General features: G+C 35.1%; 1 protein-coding gene across 4 annotated transcripts in view; it reads right to left on the bottom strand.

Annotated features, from left to right (window-relative positions):
• The window catches only part of LOC125669743 (FAD-dependent oxidoreductase domain-containing protein 2-like), a 34004-nt gene that overhangs the window by 12119 nt on the left and 8087 nt on the right, over positions 1 to 13798 (bottom strand). For all 4 annotated transcript variants that reach the window (XM_048904470.2, XM_048904472.2, XM_048904471.2 and 1 more), the window contains 8 exons: positions 13511 to 13755; positions 12528 to 12686; positions 3953 to 4075; positions 3750 to 3845; positions 2905 to 2962; positions 1838 to 1955; positions 1224 to 1287; positions 88 to 153 (listed from right to left, as the gene is read on the bottom strand). In XM_048904470.2, coding sequence (XP_048760427.2) covers positions 88 to 153; positions 1224 to 1287; positions 1838 to 1955; positions 2905 to 2962; positions 3750 to 3845; positions 3953 to 4075; positions 12528 to 12686; positions 13511 to 13755 — 929 coding nt within the window. The remainder of the gene's footprint in view (positions 1 to 87; positions 154 to 1223; positions 1288 to 1837; positions 1956 to 2904; positions 2963 to 3749; positions 3846 to 3952; positions 4076 to 12527; positions 12687 to 13510; positions 13756 to 13798) is intronic.

The raw sequence follows: 13798 nt of genomic DNA, 5'->3' as shown, positions 1-13798 counted from the left end.
TATTCTTAAAACATGACAATCAGTTGAAATAAGTATCTTGAAGTTTTTACAAATGATCCTGTACAGCAATTCATCACCCTCTCTTACCTTTCCAGGCCTGCTCATGTCTGTCTTTGGCCTCCTTTTCTGGGGTCTCGACTTCTATCTTCTTGGCTGTAATTCGTAGGAAACTAATTATGCATGTGTACTACTGTAGATTCCTAAATCTACACGAGGAATTCATTATTGCGTAATTTTGTGAGAGGCAATATTCGCGAAATAAAAATATTCATTTTATTTTTCTGTTGTTAAAATACATGCAAGAACTCTTGATTAACAGACTACATGTGAATTCATGTTCATGCGATTTGACATATACGAATCATTTCGCCATATTAAGTACTCTCGTAAAATAAATAATCTGTTACTTTCTAAATTACGTTCCAGTTCATTCACTTAACTTGTAGTTCTTAATATCTATAATTACCTTTAAGGCTTAAGCTCTCCTCAGTTTAACTTGTAGTTCTTAATATCTATAATTACCTTTAAGGCTTAAGCTCTTCTCAGTTTAACTTGTAGTTCTTAATATCTATAATTACCTTTAAGACTTAAGCTCTTCTCAGTTTAACTTGTAGTTCTTAATATCTATAATTACCTTTAAGGTTTAAGCTCTTCTCAGTTTAACTTGTAGTTCTTAATATCTATAATTACCTTTAAGGCTTAAGCTCTCCTCAGTTTAACTTGTAGTTCTTAATATCTATAATTACCTTTAAGGCTTAAGCTCTTCTCAGTTTAACTTGTAGTTCTTAATATCTATAATTACCTTTAAGGCTTAAGCTCTTCTCAGTTTAACTTGTAGTTCTTAATATCTATAATTACCTTTAAGGCTTAAGCTCTCCTCAGTTTAACTTGTAGTTCTTAATATCTATAATTACCTTTAAGGCTTAAGCTCTTCTCAGTTTAACTTGTAGTTCTTAATATCTATAATTACCTTTAAGGCTTAAGCTCTTCTCAGTTTAACTTGTAGTTCTTAATATCTATAATTACCTTTAAGGCTTAAGCTCTTCTCAGTTTAACTTGTAGTTCTTAATATCTATAATTACCTTTAAAGCTTAAGCTCTTCTCAGTTTAACTTGTAGATACTGACATCTAATTACCTTCAAGTTCTTTTAAAAGTTAATGTGTAGCTACTTTACTATTACCTCAATATTCTATCAGTTGAACTGTAGTTATTTTATAATTACCTTCCAGCTCTTTGACCTTATCTTGTAGCTCAGCTTTCTCTTTCTCAAGCTCTTGAATTTTCAACTGAGTCACACAAAACAAAAAATATCATCAGCATAATTTCTATAACAAATCACTAGGGCTGAAACGATTCACCGAAATATCGATACTGTTCGATATAAACATTCGATTCAATGTTTGATGAATTGCCTCGATTTTCAGTTTGATACGTTCACTACAAACGCATTCCGTAAAATACTTCAGGTTCAGCCTTTACTTATCATTTTTACCTGCATGAGGGACAAAATAGCATCAAATAGCATTCACACTGTTGTTTACTTTGAGTCTGATGAAAATAATAATGCACTTTATCAGTTTGAACAACAGAGCCAACAGGCATCTTACTGTTTGGCGGTTTGGAAACATTTTGCTTTTGAAATTATGATTGTGAATCTTGGTAATTAAATTTTTCTTCAATGTTATTATTGGTTTCTTCTGTAAATTGTATTGTATTGAAAATATTGAATCACGCCTTATCATGGTATAAGTATCACAACATGTATCGTATCGTGAAGGAGGAGTTTCAGCCCTACAAATCACAGAAAGAATTCATAATTTACATGAATCATTATACCCTTTTCTCCTCCATGACTTTATTAGCTTCAGCAATGAATCCCTCCCTCTTCTTAAATCCCTCTTCTTGTAACAGTTTCTTCTGATCCTGCTCCTCACGAAGTTTTTTCCCAAGTTCCCTAGTGAACAATCAACAATCTCCTTATTTCTTCCACACAATTTGTAGCTTACAGCATGATAAATGTTTTACTCTACAACATGATTTATAAGTTTGGTTCATTGGTAAGCGACACTATGATGGGAAAAAAAATTATGATTTTTTTTTTTAACAAGGGTCAAGGGTGATGACTATAGGATAGTAATGTTTATACAACTAGTTTTTCTCTTTCAACATGTAAATTGCTATACATATTTTACTTTATCTGCACATGCAGTGCTTTAGGAAAGTGCTGATATTTCGGACATCAACTTACAAGCCGCAGAATACAAAGACATTTTACTTCTTGATTTTTCGATTTTCCTTTGTGTGTTTTGTGCCATATACATGTACTACTTAAAAGCCAATGAGGAGCAAATACGCTGGGGGTGTTACTTCAGACGTTATTGGTACTGTACAAAGTTTTAAATATCATTTGAAGCCAAATTGAAGGGTATTAAAAATTAAAGGTATTTTTTTAGTCATTAACTATTTCTGAATATTGCATAGTAAATATTAAGTATAATAGTTATGACATTGTCCTTTCATTTTAGTATGCATTGTTTCTTATGTAAATCCATTTTTTTTTTTTTGGCGTGCACTCTGTAACAAAATGTGTTTTATCTAAGACTAACTATTATGAGATACTCGAGGATTCGAGATATTGAGGGTAAAGTATTTAAAAAATAAGTGGTTGGGACTTCCAAATCACTTCAACATAGCCATGGTATTCGAGATTTGTTCAAGATACCTAAGTTCAATTGTAGTTCTCAAAAGTATTTTATTCCAGTGAACACAAGCAAAAAAAAAAAGTTAAGCGTTTCCCTTTTCCCAATATGTGTAATTTTTTGTATCTCATGATAACTATAAAACATAAATAAAAGATCAAAAAATTAACATTCTTATTCTTAATCCAGCTTCTTCTCACTTACTTGCAGTTGTTCACACATTCAATTTTACCACCGTACTCATCGGATCCATCACAGCAATCTTTTGAAAGAAAAACAATACAATTTCAAAAGAGAGATGCCTACAGAATACAGATACAACAATGATGCTTTATCAATATATTATTTTCAAACAGGGTTTTTTGAAGCAAAGTTTTAAGAGAAATGTCACTAAATATGGGCTTTTACACTTGTTAATGATTATAATCTAAAGTAAGAAAATACATAATGAATGGTAATGCTATGCATTACTACAAGAACAGGGCAGACAGGTTCAAAATTCTAAGATCAATAGGGGCATAACTCCCAGAAAAAGGATTGAATCAGAATTTTCTGGGAATATGCACACCTACACAGTGTGTCCTTATTAACTACAAAGTTTCACAAAATTCTGTTGAGCGGTCTTAGAGGAGTTGCGCTGACAAAAAAAGGTACTGACAGACTGACGGACTGGTCAAAAACATTATTCTCTCCACAACTTCATTGCGTGGGGTATAATAAATCAAATGGATCTAAATTGACTAAAGATTTTAGGGGAAAAGATATGATAATGCTATTACCTCTTTCATTTCACAGATAACAAATTTATCAAGGGTATCTGGCTTAAATTTTACACATTCACTATTCTAAAGTGAATGCTCAAAAAATACTTCTTTTCTATATAGGTATTATATTGGAAACAGTAATTCTGACATTAAAATGGAATCAACACAAAAAAATTAGTGTGAACTCAATCACTAGATCCTGACCTTTAAAAAACTTCCTCGATTTTAAAATGTTCTCAGAGTTTCCTAGCAATTTCTAAGGGAGTATAAAACAATTCCACTTACCACACACCCCATCATTTACTCTGGAGGACTGGATGTTCTTTGGAATGTAACCAGCATTTGTGCAGTGGAATTTTCCGTTCGTACAAGCAGAGGTTCCTAATTGAAAAAATACATTGTTCCATGTAAATTAATGATCGCTGTCTAACAATCATGCATGATTAAATTACCTCCCTTCCATCACTTTATTTCCAATTCGGACTTACCCGGTTCATCCGATCCATCAGCACAGTCACAGTAATCATCATTCAGGTGTTCATATGGAATTTGTCCAGCCCCATCAACACACCGAAATGTCTTCTGCTCATTTGGCTCATACTTAGAGGCCACTAAAACAGAATTAAAATGTTACCTACTAATCTTAAGTCATGCTCCATGATTTGGTCACTGCCATAAAATCCTCTACTCTATATTTGCATATTCTGAGAAAACTTTTGTCTCTCAGCCTTCACTGGGAGGGACTTTGGGTGGGTTGATATATATGTGCATGCAATGAAATAGGGAGTATGTTAGTAAAGCTAGCTGACCCCATTTCAACACATGTGAAAGAGCATATCATAAACTCATTTATTTCCATAGGGTAAAATTTTTGTGTTTCAATGAGGAAAATAAAAATGATTACATGGGCTTGATTTTGTGGTTGTTATTATTAATTGTTGATAAGTTTCTATTCTTCATAGAGGATTTAAATATGTGGGCATGAACAAAACTTAACCATTCCCCCCCCCCAAAATTAATGATTTTACAATAAATATGCAAACAAAATATATATTAATACCTTAATAATTAAATGTATACAGATAAAGATTAACTAGATCTTTCAAACACTTCAGATGTTTTGATATAAAACATAGCCTGCATGTGAACTTGTCAAACACTACATCATAAAAGTTTTCTGCAGATTCTCATCCAAATTCCATTTCCACTTTGGCTTTACCCTAAAAAATGACTTGCTTCAGTTATGTTGACTTTAACTTTGAATACTAGTGGCTTAAATGGTATGAAAGGACATTGTGCAGAATCAGGACATCATATATATTAAATGTTTAATTTTCAGGTAACGTGTTCTGTATATAAATTATCTGGATTTGACATTTACTTTTTTGAGAATTAGACCAGTCGGGCTAATTAAACTTATCATTTAGTAGACTCGGTTGGTCGGACGTGCGGCGGCAGTGCCTTAGTGTCAAGCCCTGATTCTAGACCCAGACTATTGACAATGCAGCTGAATTCTGTCTTATACATTTATTTATTTCAACGTGTGGTTTATCAAATAATTGTTTCAAAATTTCAGCATCTTTCTGACTTCCAATATTGGTTGGATTATTTTATCTTAAAAAATACAACGAAGTCAGAAAGATGCTGAAATTTTGAAACAATTAACTATTATTCACTTGACCCTAGTGCAGTCTGCTCCATTCAATTCAGTGAGTACAAATCACGATTTAATTCACGTTTATCATTTTAGCTTTGAATTTCCGATATTTACATTAGATCAGATCTCACCAAGATGCAACATGAACAAGACTATAAGTTGAGAAAGGAGCTGCTAAACTGAAAAAATTACGGGGAAACTGATATTTTTATCAGCGGAGGAAAAATTGTTAAAGCTAATGTCTAGAACACACACAACCAGAACGAGAGGCCACAGCATGAAACTGGCAAAGCAACAAAGCAGGCTCAACATCAGGAGATTCACTTTTGGTATGAAGGTAGCAAACAGCTGGAACAGCTTACCGGATTGTGTTGTTTGTGCCAAAGATATCTACAACTTTGACCAAACTAGACAGGCATTTGGTGATAGGAAGTATAAGACCAGATCCACGCATGGAAGTGTTTAATGTTGACTTACAAGTACGATTTAAGCGAGAGTTACAGACTTAGGCCTTTTTATCAATTATTAGAGTACTAGTACGTACAACTAAAAAAAAAAAATCGAAAGTAGACCGGTACCTCAAATTACCGAAATGCCCGTGATTTACCCTAGAAATTATCGAAATGCCCTCTAAAACTACCAATATTCCCCATTAAATCAATCTTTTAAAGTTATATTTTGAAAGATTAGGGATTGACTGTGTAAAATTCTGCATCTGAAGAAAAAAAATAACACGAAGAGTCCTATCGTTAGAATTTATGTCAATCTAAGGAAAGTAACTCATGTTAATTTTCTATCATGTAAAGAAGAATTTGTTCAACCATTATTTCCTTGTTATTATACATATACTTATTCAGTGTTTAAGTTGAATTAAATTAATATTCAGATACATTTTGCAATTCAAACAAGTATTCACTATTGTATGGGGGGGGGGGGGGGGGGGGGGGGATTATCGGTGATGTAAAAGTTATCTTTTTTTGAAACATTGTGAATGCGAGAATTTAATTTTCTTTATTTACAATCACAATTTTAATAGCGTTTTATCATCAAAAATTTAACATCTATAAACTTGATATGCATTAATGTATATAATCAGAGGGGAATTTCGGTAGTTCTAGGCATTTCGGTAATTCGGGGTACCCAAACTGAAACTTTCAGTGAAAGTAGATCTTCTCTGGTTCAGAACCAGATCCAGAACTCCCGGTTGAAGATTTAGTCCTTGAAATGGACTTGGTTTAAAATGGATAGAATTCATACGGAAAAATTTCATGGTGTAAGATCCGGACTTGTAAATTTGTATAGGTGTGAATGTGAAGCTGACGTGGATGTTCTAATGTTGATTATAAAGGAAATTCGAACTGAGAATTGATGCTCGCCACTTACTAGATATTGACACTCCCCTTGGCCTTTCGATTTTCGCATTTACACTCACAGTTAAAATTACTAAAAGATAGACGAAATGCAAATAGTTCTTCATCTTGCACACTAGTTTAGTAGTTAGACTCTCCGAGTCAAAAGTGCAGGTGGAAACTTCCGATTGGCCGGCCTCTTAAGTACAGATAGCTCGAACAGCGAATGATTCGTACATAGCAAGATCTACAGCGATTTTTCACTATGAACGTATTTCAAATAAATACATACAGTAAATATATTAGTATATCCTGCGGAAAGATTTGGTACAGGGGCGGATTTAAAACCCCGGTATCTTCTGTCCTAATCCCCGTCGGTGTTTTTCTTTGTGTGTCTGTGTGTGGGAGGGGGGGTTAATCATTAAATTATTTATTCCGCAGAATCCACATTTTAAATTCATCGCACATTTTAAACGCTAAATATTGATGCCGCTCCTGGAATGAATATTGTTATACCCGCACTCTCTAAAGAAAGGTCGGGTATATTGTTGGTACCCTGTTTCGTCGGTCCGTCCGCCTGTCACACTTGAAGTGTGGATATACTTATATGTACATACTCCCCCGCACCCATCCACTCCACCCCCACTCTCTCTACCCAATGAGCAAATAAATATAGAACCAAAAATTTATCTAAAATATGTGTCTGTCTATTTATTTTCTTCCTGATTTGGTTCACAAATTACACAGTAGCCAAATCATCTTTTGGAAAATGGTGGTGTCTTAATTGTACATCTATGTGCAATAAATTTTTTGCATTTTCATTTTATCCGGGGGGGGGGGGCAAATTAGGGTTAAAAAATCATGTTTTTCGACCAAAAATTAAAAGAAAGAAAGAACAGCCTGGTTTCCAGAACTCCTTTTACATGTTATTCACTAGCGAAATAATCTTTTGGAAGATAATGGTGTCCTATAAATGTGCAATAAGGTTTCAGGTGCTGGGGGTGAATTAGGTATTGAAAACGACGTTTTTCTATATAAAAACCTCTAACATATTATGTTGTAGCCAAATCATCTTTTGGGAGATGATGGCGGTGTCCTTTAGATGTGCAATAAGTTTTCGGAACGTTTGGGTTTGGGATGACCTCAGTTACTTGCATGCCCAACAGAATACTCGATGCACCTTGGCATATACAGAAAGAATATATGTATATGGCTTCTTGGAAAGTTAAAGAAGTACGACGGAGAGTATATTTAAAGCAAACACTTGCGTGCGGGTATTACTGTCCAATGACAGCATCGATCTAGTATTGATTATCTTTTTTTCTTCTCTTTTTTCATTTGGTCTGTTTGCATCGTCGGAACCCACGGGTTTTCTCTCTGTTAAATTGCATTCTCCTTGATAAACTGCATTCTACCGGGTTAAATGCAGTTTAACAGAGGTAAAACTTGTGGGTTCCGACGATGGTCTGTTTGATACTTGCATATACATGTATATCATTATGCACCTAATTTATATCATTGTGGATTTATTTTTACTATGTGATTAACCAGTTAACATGACCACAAAATGGCACAATGAAGTCTGCCACAGTCTGCAATTATAGGGTTGTCTTTGAACCACCTAATCATTACAAGTTAGAGACTCCATACTCGGACAAGGAAACTGCAGTTGAATGCAAAATCGGCTATATATATGACAAGGTCAAATAATGACCATAGCTTTCTGAGCCATTCGAAAATATAGACTTCATATATTATTTAGTCAATCAAGGTTAAAACGCTGAGTCAAGGTCATATATCAGCCATTGTGATTCTTTGAAGATGTAGATATATACAACACACTCTGGAGTCAACATACTATCTAAGATATTAAATCCACTTAGCATTTTTATGCCCCCTCCCCCGAAGATTCGGGGGCAATTAGTTTTTGGCCTGTCCGTCTGTCTGTAGCCTTGATCATATTTTTACACCATAAGAGGTAGACCTTTTACATTCATTATGTGTATTTCTTGTGGCAAGACCTTTTCGTTGACATCAAAATCTTTGAACTGGTAACCGTAACATTGACCTTTGACCTGATTTTAGAAAATTCGAATATAAGCCATATCTTTCAAATCGTAAAAGGTACTGTTTTATATATTTAGCATACAGTCATGAGTGCATTTGTGAGAGGACCTTTCCAACGATACCATATTTGTTGACCGGGTCAATTCGAACCCTGTTGCTGTTGGTATCTATTCCTAAAATTCGTTATAAGTTATGTATTCGCTCTTCATTTATTATCAACACGAATAATTAATAGAAATAAAAAATATAGTTTTTCTAATGGTAAAATAAGCTCTTGATTAAAGAAAATGCTACAAAAGTCCAATATGGTCCTTAACACTCGTACGGTAGGGATGGAGACCGGACCAGAGTAATGAAAGCCGCGTTGCCGTGAGTTTAGCAATTTGAATAATTATCATTTAAAGGAACTGGATGATATATTATTTAAAATATCTAGCTAATATATTTGTGGGGATATTAGTTCACATCTAGATATTATTGTGCAAGTATGGAAATGAACCGGGATCCGAATTGACCGGCTACCCAACATGGCTACGTCAACACACGTACAGAATCATTTGAAGCTGTGAGTTTTCAGGTCGTATGGGGCTTTAATGAATATTTGAAGGTATGTTTGGACACAAGAATAGTAGAAAAATATGTTAAGAATTTTTTTTATATCAAATTTATGAGACAGCAACACTAGAATACAACGATATCAGGCCTCAACCGTGCGCAGCTTTTTGTGCGCCGTAAATCGAAGGTTTTTATAAGGGGTGGATCTGTAGCTCTCCGTTTCGTCACAATATTTTTTCAGAGAGCTACAGTTGTGCAGCTAAATTCCACTAGTTTTTTTTTTTCCTGTCTTGGTAGAATAATGTTTACGGCACTCGCTTCTCAACCTGGACCGAGGTCGTACATATAGGTTCGAATCTTGATCTCGACGCCGTGTCAAGACGTTTAATATAGGTAGCGACTGTTCCTTCGTCAAGTGAAGTGAATGCCACGGATCTTTCGAATATTTAACCCTTAAATGTCGGTATCGCTTTGCACAATAAAACACACACACACACACCTCACTTTTATCATTTATGGCTCTGAGCCCCAGGCATTGGTATGTGTCATTTCGCCTAGTGGCGTCTCTTGCTGAAAAATTAACAAGAGGCCCAAGGGCCTAGAATCGCTCTTCTGATAAATTGTACAACCCCACCATTTCTATTCTTAGCCTCTTAGTATTCTAAATCTTTAGTTAAATCCTAAGAATTCAAAAAAGTAGGTCAATGTGACCTACTTTTTGGTTTACACATTTTGAGAACCTAAGAAATATCAACTGACAAAGTTTGATGATTTTAAGCCAATTAGTATCTGAATATTGAAATATAGCTGTCAAATTCCAATCGTAGGTCATGGTGACCTACTTTTTGGTCAGCGAACTCCGAACATGCAAGACCCATGAACTGACAAAGTTTGATGACTGTAGGTCAAATAGTATCTGAAATATATAAATATAGCCGTCAAATTCCAAAAGTAGGTCAAGGTGACCTACTTTTTTCGTCAACACCCTTCAAACATGCAAGACCCAACAACTGAAAAAGTTTGATGACTGTAGGTCAAATAGTATCTGAATTATATAAATATAGCCGTCCAATTCCAAAAGTAGGTCAAGGTGACCTACTTTTTGTCAACACCCTTTGAACATGCAAGACGCATCAACTGACAAAGTTTGATGACTGTAGGTCAAATAGTATCTGAAATATATAAATATAGGTGTCAAATTCCAAAAGTAGGTCAAGTAGACCTACTTTTTGGTCGAAACCCTTCGAACAAGCAAGACCCATCAACTGACAAAGTTTGATGACTGTAGGTCAAATAGTATTTGAAATATATAAATATAGCCGTCAAATTCCAAAAGTAGGTCAAGGTGACCTACTTTTTGGTCGACACACTCCGTTGACTCAAGATGCATCAACTGTCAAAGTTTGATGATTGTAGGTCAATTAGTGACTGAAATATATAAATATAACTGTCAAATGCCAAAAGTAGGTCACAGTGACCTACTTTTTGGTCAATACACTCCGAAGACTCAAGATGCATCAACTGACAAAGTTTGATGATTGTAGGTCAAATAGTGTCTGAAATATAGTAATTTAGCTGTCAAATACCAAAAGTAGGTCACGGTGACCTACTTTTTGGTCGACACAAACCGAAGACTGAAGACGCATCAACTGACAAAGTTTGATGATCCTAGGTTTTACAGTGCCCAAAATATGCATCTAAAATTGAAAATGTGAAATTTGAATATCTGCAAAATTCAAAAAGTAGGTCACTGTGACCTACTTTTTTATAAATATGTTTTAAGGCCTCAAGATGCATCAACTTACAAGATTTGATGATTCTAAACCTCTCGGTATTTGAAATAACAACTTAAAATATATCTATAAATGATAAGCCATAAAATTCAGAAAGTAGGTCACGGTGACCTATTTTTCAGTTGACGCATTTTAAGGTCCCATGATCCACCAATTGACAAGTTTTGATGATCATAGGCTTCAAAGTGTCCAAGATATGCATCAAAATTAATTTTAGAATAAATACCTGCAAAATTCAAAAAGTAGGTCACCGTGACCTACTTTTGGGACAACTTGACACAAGGTCCTAAGATGCATCAACTGTCAAAATTTGATGATCCTAGTCCTTATAATGACTAAAATATCTAAGATTTAAGGAATTTAAAAAAAATTTAAATTTAGGTCAACTTTGAAGTGACCTTGAGACCACGCCCTTTGCCCCAGGGTAATGCCTTGAACAATTTTTAATCTACAACATATCCTCATCCTTATGTGTAAGTTTGGTGATAATCTGCCCTGTGGTTCTTGAGAAGAAGATTTTTTAGCAACCACTACTTTTGTTTGTATTTTCCTGATTATCTCCCCTTGTTAAAGGGTCACATCCCTCTATTTAGTATGTATGAAAGCCCTTGGGCCAATGATACCCTGTAACAAATTTGAAAAAAATTGGCCAAGGGGTTCTTGAGTTATAGCCCTTTTTCTAAAAAGTTTACGCACACCGCACTTTGGCTCAGAAGAGCTAAAAATCAAAGCCTTGCGAGTTTCTTGTGTTGGGAAGATGTGCCAATCCAATGCTTTTCAATAATAGATAAATAGAAAAATAAACTTTCACGTTTCATTGTTTGTAATTTTCGATAAAAACCATTGTAACACGACATTGACGTTGATTGACAGAAACAGCAATTTAGCTTTCAACTGCAACAGTGTCGTAATTCTTTTTAAACCAACATGCCTACCTTCTGTTTGGTTGTTTTTTTTCCTTATTACTTGTGCGACATGTCAGGTATGAGATTATCGCCTCAAAAAAATGTTCGGTTAATATCGTCCGAGAGAATTTGTTTTATTGCGGGCATTGATAGAATTAATAATAATCAAGCTGTTGATAGAAGAAATTAATTATTGATATCAACAATTCCACACATCCATACGGAGGTCAATTATCCAATGATTTTTTTTTTTTTTTTTTTTTTTTTTTTTTTTGGGTTGTTTTGGGGTTGTTGTTTTTGGTTTTTGTTGGGTTTTTTGGGGTGTGTGTGTGTGTGTGTTGTTGTTGTTGCTTTTCCTTATGAATGCGGTGCAGTTGTGAACAATGCGCGTATGAATCTTGATATAGTATGTATATTTTAGCGGAATTCCGATAGAAAAGAAAGTACAATCTAAGCACACGATACCCAGGGACATGAACTGTAATGCTTTACGTCAACATACTCCATGAAATGCGTTACAGCACTTTAAAAAGTATGCCAGTGTGAAGCGGTGTAGTCCATGCCCTTGATTTGCGATACAGCGTTATGTCAAATAAAGATCTAATTGGAGACTTGGAGATACACAATCATTAGTTCTACAGCGTTTTATTAATTAGAAATAACACAAGATCGTGAGGCCACAGATATTTTAGAGGTTGAGGCCAAATACTGCGAGAATCCGTGCGCTGACGACATACATTGGGTTCTTTCTTTCAGAGTACGTCTTAGGAACACGGCGAGTGGTTTGACGTGAGCATTGGGTCTGTCCCAGTTTGCAGAGAAGTCCTCCAGAATGTGGTGAATTTTATCAGCAGGAGGTAACGGATCCCCCCGCTTTCTTCTCTTTATGTCTTCCTCTGTCAACATAATGTTTCATAGTCATTAGGCACTAATATGTTAAAACAGCATAATAAAGCCCCGTTCACATGCCCCGATTTACTCACGGGATGCAAATTCTGCATATATGCAAAATCTGCACCCGGGTGTAAATTTGAGCACGTGAACGCAATTGCATATATGCAAAAGAAAATATACATATGTGCAAATATACACCCGGGTGTAAATCTGCAACTACTCAGATCAGATGCAAATTTACTTTTGCATAGGTGTATATTTACTCCTAGTGTATTTTTCGTCATGTGAACGCACACACCGTATACAACGTCACACTCGAGGAGTCGTCACTGTGGATCATGAGGGATCGGCTCCGAAGAGGAGCAAATGCAGTATCACCGAATATGATATCGCTTTTCTCATAAAATACACCGTATTTCTGCAAACATTATATTGCATAGGGTGTCGTAGACATATCTTGATCAATTAAATTTGTCACCGAAGCCTACACAGTTTCTCAATCGAAAATAATCCGCCATCTTTATCAAACTTCGAGAATCATTGCCATTTGACCCTAATTTGTTAAGTACCATGTGAACGCTTAGCAAATATACTTTTACACACGGGTGCAATTTTTGCATATATGCAAAATTTGCACCCAGTGAGTAAATCAGCGCATGTGAACGGGGTTTTACGTGGCAAACAACACGTACATACTATTGCTATTATTTGTACTATAAAAACCTTTGTTTTCAGTGGTAATTAGCTTTGTAGCAATTTTCTTGAGGTTTGGCTTAAATTTTGATAGATTGAGTAGAATATATATAGTGTTTTAAACCACGTCTACCTTTTGGGATTTCTTCGAAGTAATAGATGACAGGATGGAGGAAATTGGAGTGATCTGCAAACCGCGGATCATTTGCTGCTCTGTCTTCTCGGAACACGTCTTCTTCCGGTCCATGGAACCCCTCACCATATTGCAATAATACGACAAGAACCTTTCTGTTAGCTGGATCTATTCCCGTCACTTCACGGAACTTGTGTATTAGTTTAGTTGGATATTCTTCTACGTATTCATACTTCATTTCATTTCTACAAAATAAAGACTCAAGATGTTAACATTTCGCAAATGCCA

The sequence above is a fragment of the Ostrea edulis genome, chromosome 4 (genome assembly GCF_947568905.1).
Source record: "Ostrea edulis chromosome 4, xbOstEdul1.1, whole genome shotgun sequence".
NCBI lineage: Eukaryota > Metazoa > Mollusca > Bivalvia > Ostreida > Ostreidae > Ostrea > Ostrea edulis.
The sequence above is the reverse complement of the archived record's forward strand: the minus strand, read 5'-3'. Positions and strand labels throughout refer to the sequence as shown.